The sequence below is a fragment of the Salmo salar genome, chromosome 07, assembly GCF_965601325.2.
Source record: "Salmo salar chromosome 07, fSalSal1, whole genome shotgun sequence".
Classification (NCBI taxonomy): Eukaryota; Metazoa; Chordata; class Actinopteri; order Salmoniformes; family Salmonidae; genus Salmo; species Salmo salar.
This window is the reverse complement of record NC_138297.1, coordinates 51919001-51925000: the sequence shown is the minus strand read 5'-3', so window position 1 is coordinate 51925000 and position 6000 is coordinate 51919001. Positions and strand designations below refer to the sequence as shown.

The 6000-nt window shown below is 43.4% G+C and overlaps 1 protein-coding gene across 5 annotated transcripts in view; it reads left to right on the top strand.

Annotated features, from left to right (window-relative positions):
- The window catches only part of LOC106609381 (liprin-alpha-2), a 206351-nt gene that overhangs the window by 176475 nt on the left and 23876 nt on the right, over window positions 1-6000 (top strand). For all 5 annotated transcript variants that reach the window (XM_045722136.2, XM_082977753.1, XM_082977752.1 and 2 more), the window contains exon 16: window positions 1974-2211. In XM_045722136.2, coding sequence (XP_045578092.1) covers window positions 1974-2211 — 238 coding nt within the window. The remainder of the gene's footprint in view (window positions 1-1973; window positions 2212-6000) is intronic.

Below are 6000 nucleotides of genomic sequence, written 5' to 3'. Positions count from 1 at the left end.
ACATTTACCTGACTTTAACCCTGCTCTAATTGGACAGACCATGCTAGGGACCAGACATTTACCTGACTTTAACCCTGCTCTAATTGGACAGACCATGCTAGGGACCAGACATTTACCTGACTTTAACCCTGCTCATATTGGACAGACCATGCTAGGGACCAGACATTTACCTGACTTTAACCCTGCTCTTATTGGACAGACCATGCTAGGGACCAGACATTTACCTGACTTTAACCCTGCTGTTATTGGACAGACCATGCTAGGAACCAGACATATACCCCACTTTAACCCTTCTCTAATTGGACAGACCATGCTAGGAACCAGACATTTACCTGACTGTAACCCTGCTCTAATTGGACAGACCATGCTAGGAACCAGACATTTACCTGACTGTAACCCTGCTGTTATTGGACAGACCATGCTAGGAACCAGACATATACCTGACTTTAACCCTGCTCTAATTGGACAGACCATGCTAGGAACCAGACATATACCCCACTTTAACCCTGCTCTTATTGGACAGACCATGAAAGGGACCAGACATTTACCCCACTTTAACCCTGCTGTTATTGGACAGACCATGAAAGGGACCAGACATTTACCCCACTTTAACCCTGCTCTAATTGGACAGACCATGCTAGGGACCAGACATTTACCTGACTGTAACCCTGCTCTAATTGGACAGACCATGCTAGGGACCAGACATTTACCTGACTTTAACCCTGCTCTAATTGGACAGACCATGCTAGGGACCAGACATTTACCTGACTTTAACCCTGCTCTTATTGGACAGACCATGCTAGGGACCAGATAAAAACTGTGGGCTTCCTGGTCAGGTCTCATTGCCAGGAAACACCCCTTGTGACTGATCTTTATGTAAATGAAGTTGTATGTTATGCAGATAAAGTTCCTTCAGAAATATTACTGACACATTGATTTGATTAATCCATGTTGGTCACTTCATTGTTGATTGGTAAAATATGCCTCTTAGTGCTTGACATGAGGGAGTGTTTATCGGTGTCGGCCTAGCTATCTCCACCCCTAAAGCTGGCTCATCCTATCAGTGGGCTCCGTGCCTCAGGTTTCTGTGGCAATGAAATTGATTTAATGAGACAGTAATTGATTGGATATCCAGGGATGTGTGTGGACACACTTGCCTTCAGGGCTGAAGCCTGTTGGCTCTTGTCTGCAGAGTGTGATGCCCTGTCTAGAGGAATTAAACACGAACCTCAGATACTGCCAGTTACAGTACCTAGAAAATCTGTGAGGAGCTGACACTGATATACTGTAGTTTTATTCAAGTATTGATCATTTACCCAGTTAGCTGTCAGAATAATCTATTGTATTAAGATGATAAACACTTGGTTAACATTGGGAGCCTCACACAGTTTGAAATCAAACAACAGTATTTACTGGTTTGGGCTTATTCAAGATACAGGGTCTGTTACTTGCTTGTTAATATTGTTCTGATCTTCTTGTCTGGTGATTAGCCAAGTATTATTTCACACAACCCTAAGCTTAAGTGACATTTTAAAGTGAAGTGTTGTTAATTTACCTAAGGCCTTTATTGTTTTTTGCTTATAAGCACAATCGATAGAGACATGCCTCATCGGGGTGATTTCTGGGTAAGAATATGCTGAGTTGGAATACGATTTCAGCTCCGATGGCAGAAGCCCTGGGAATTAAATTCTAAACTAATTAGTGTTGTGAGGTAGTGTTGTGCGCCTATATGGTTTATGGGTAATGAACTGGCTTTTTGTCTCCCGGCTTTGTCTTTAAGAGGAGCCCTATGGGTCTGCAGTGGAGATTTCCATGAACATCCAGAGAATTGAACCACAAAGGACCAAGGGATTCTGAGAATTCTCAGAGTCCTGTTGGGTGAATGATCTTTCTATATATACAGTGGCTGAATACAGCTGTGAAATAAGTCTAATCAATCCCTCCCTCCCTCTCTGCCTCCCCCTCTCTCCCAGACTGATCCAGGAGGAGAAGGAGTCGACAGAGCTGCGGGCGGAGGAGATAGAGAACCGTGTGGCCAGCGTCAGCCTGGAGGGTCTCAACCTCGCCCGTATGCACCACCCAGGAGCCTCCATCACCGCCTCGGCCACCGCCTCCTCCCTGGCCTCTTCCTCCCCGCCCAGCGGACACTCCACCCCCAAGCTGGACCACCGCAGCACCGCAGACATGGAGCGCATGGGTATCATGACACTGGTACGCTGCTGGGGTCAGGACGGGCTGTAGGTGTGGTGGGGAGTGTATGTACGAGGGTATCCCAGTCTTGACGAAGGCTACCACAGCCGTATCGGGCTCTGTCTGTATTGTGGTGCAGGACAGGGCCAATAGAAGCACCTGGGATCAGCATTCAGTATGCTGTGTTTGGCCTCTCTTTCTTTGTTCTCAGCCTTGCTCTTTCAATAGACCTCATATGTCTACTTCACCTGAGCTGCCCTTGATTATGCTAGAACGGAAAGTTAACTCAATTTGATGGTAAACTAGTAACCTCAAATGACCCTGGACCAGATTTCAAAGCAGCTCTGAGAGAGAGCCAGACGTAGATTTTTTTCATTAGCCAGCCACTTGTAAAAGCATGTATTGGCTTTCTTTCAACTTGATTTAGATGGTGTTCTTTACTTGATGGATTGAGTTGCATAATCTATCTGGCTGGGGTTCATTACTCCTTCATCGTAGAGCTTGGCTTGGTTTGTGTGTGTTGTAGATTCCAGGATGTGATAGTCTGTGCTATGTTTGTTTACTATGTTTTAAGGACTTCAGAAGATTTTTTATATTTTGCCACTATTGTCCTATTGAGCAATACAAGTACTGTCTACATTAGGTCAATAAAAGTGCTGTCAACGTTAGGTCAATAAAAGTACTGTCTACATTAGGTCAATAAAAGTGCTGTCAACGTTAGGTCAATAAAAGTACTGTCCACATTAGGTCAATAAAAGTACTGTCTACGTTAGGTCAATAAAAGTACTATCTGTTAGGTCAACACAAGTACTGTCTGTTAGGTCAATAAAAGTACTATCTACGTTAGGTCAATACAAGTACTGTCTGTTAGGTCAATAAAAGTACTGTCTACGTTAGGTCCATAAAAATACTGTCTACATTAGGTCAATGAAAGTACTGTCTACGTTAGGTCAATAAAAGTACTGTCTACGTTAGGTCAATAAAAGTACTGTCTACGTTAGGTCAATAAAAGTACTGTCTACGTTAGGTCAATAAAAGTACTGTCTACGTTAGGTCAATAAAAGTACTGTCTACGTTAGGTCAATAAAAGTACTGTCTACATTAGGTCAATAAAAGTACTGTCTACGTTACAGTGAGGGAAAAAAGTATTTGATCCCCTGCTGATTCTGTACGTTTGCCCACTGACAAAGAAATGATCAGTCTATAATTTTAATGGTAGGTTTATTTGAACAGTGAGAGACAGAATAAAAAAAATTAAAAAAAACGCATGTCAGAAATGTTATAAATTGATTTGCATTTTAATGAGGGAAATAAGTATTTGACCCCCTCTCAATCAGAAAGATTTCTGGCTCCCAGGTGTCTTTTATACAGGTAATGAGCTGAGATTAGGAGCACACTCTTAAAGGGAGTGCTCCTAATCTCAGCTGTTACCTGTATAAAAGACACCTGTCCACAGAAGCAATCAATCAGATTCCAAACTCTCCACCATGGCCTAGACCAAAGAGCTCTCCAAGGATGTCAGGGACAAGATTGTAGACCTACACAAGGCTGGAATAGGCTACAAGACCATCGCCAAGCAGCTTGGTGAGAAGGTGACAACAGTTGGTGCGATTATTCGCAAATGGAAGAAACACAAAAGAACTGTCAATCCACTCGGCCTGGGGCTCCATGCAAGATCTCACCTTGTGGAGTTGCAATGATCATGAGAACGATGAGGAATCAGCCCAGAACTACACGGGAGGATCTTGTCAATGCTCTCAAGGCAGCTGGGACCATAGTCACCAAGAAAACAATTGACAACACACTACGCGTTGAAGGACTGAAATCCTGCAGCGCCCGCAAGGTCCCCCTGCTCAAGAAAGCACATATACATGCCCGTCTGAAGTTTGCCAATGAACATCTGAATGATTCAGAGGACAACTGGGTGAATGTGTTGTGGTCAGATGAGACCAAAATGGAGCTCTTTGGCATCAACTCAACTCGCCGTGTTTGGAGGAGGAGGAATGCTGCCTATGACCCCAAGAATACCATCCCCACCGTCAAACATGGAGGTGGAAACATTATGCTTTGGGGGGTGTTTTTCTGCTAAGGGGACAGAACAACTTCACCGCATCAAAGGGACAATGGACGGGGCCATGTACCGTCAAATCTTGGGTGGGAACCTCCTTCCCTCAGCCAGGGCATTGAAAATGGGTCGTGGATGGGTATTCCAGCATGACAATGACCCAAAACACACGGCCAAGGCAACAAAGGAGTGGCTCAAGAAGAAGCACATTAAGGTCCTGGAGTGGCCTAGCCCGTCTTTAGACCTTAATCCCATAGAAAATCTGTGGAGGGAGCTGAAGGTTCGAGTTGCCAAACGTCAGCCTCAAAACCTTAATGACTTGGAGAAGATCTGCAAAGAGGAGTGGGACAAAATCCCTCCTGAGATGTGTGCAAACCTGGTGGCCAACTACAAGAAACGTCTGACCTCTGTGATTGGCAACAAGGGTTTTGCCACCAAGTACTAAGTCATGTTTTGCAGTGGGGTCAAATACTTATTTCCCTCATTAAAATGCAAATCATTTTATAACATTTTTGACATGAGTTTTTCAGGATTTTTTTGTTGTTATTCTGTCTCTCACTGTTCAAATAAATCTACCATTAAAATTATAGACTGATCATTTCTTTGTCAGTGGGCAAACGTACAAAATCAGCAGGGGATCAAATACTTTTTTCCCTCACTGTAGGTCAATGAAAGTACTGTCTACGTTAGGTCAATAAAAGTACTGTCTACATTAGGTCAATACAAGGACTGTCTGTTAGCTCAATAAAAGTACTGTCTGTTAGGTCAATAAAAGTACTGTCTGTTAGGTCAATAAAAGTACTGTCTATGTTAGGTCAATAAAAGTACTGTCTGTTAGGTCAATAAAAGTACTGTCTGTTAGGTCAATAAAAGTACTGTCTACGTTAGGTCAATAAAAGTACTGTCTACATTAGGTCAATACAAGTACTGTCTGTTAGGTCAATAAAAGTACTGTCTATGTTAGGTCAATAAAAGTACTGTCTGTTAGGTCAATAAAAGTACTGTCTGTTAGGTCAATGAAAGTACTGTCTGGATAGAGACAATACTACCAAGGAAAAAAGGTCTGCCCTGATGAATACCCAGATGACATGATTGAATGGCAGGCTAGAAATACACGCATTAGGATGAACTGATCAGTTGACTGTGTGTACCGCCGATAGAGGATTTTCTCTCTCTATCTCTTTGTTTGTCTGTCACACACACACACACACACACACACACACACACACACACACACACACACACACACACACACACACACACACACACACACACACACACACACACACACACACACACACAGCACACTGACCCAGGGCTGTAGCGCTCCAGATGTCCCCATCACAGGGAGTCTGTCTCTTTTTTTCTATCCTCCACTGTGCTAAAAGTATTCAAATCCCCACAATCCATCCATCCATCCAGCCATCCAGCCAGCCAGACAGACAGCCAGCCATCCATCCATCCAGACAGCCAGACGGTCTCAGAGAGTGAATGTTGCCAATACCCAGGGGCTTTTAAAGAATGAGCCTTAGATTTTATATACCTCTCAAATGAATAGTGGCAAAGCAGGTTATTTTGTCAACAAATCACTGTAATTGATTGTGTGGTGTAATGTGTAATTGACAGGTCATGTGCCCACCTGATGGTATATCGGCTAGCCATGTCTATAACTATAAATGAGGTGTTTCTGTATGGGCGAGGACATTTGTTTAATCTTACTGATTTACTGTAAACTGCTGTTTTCC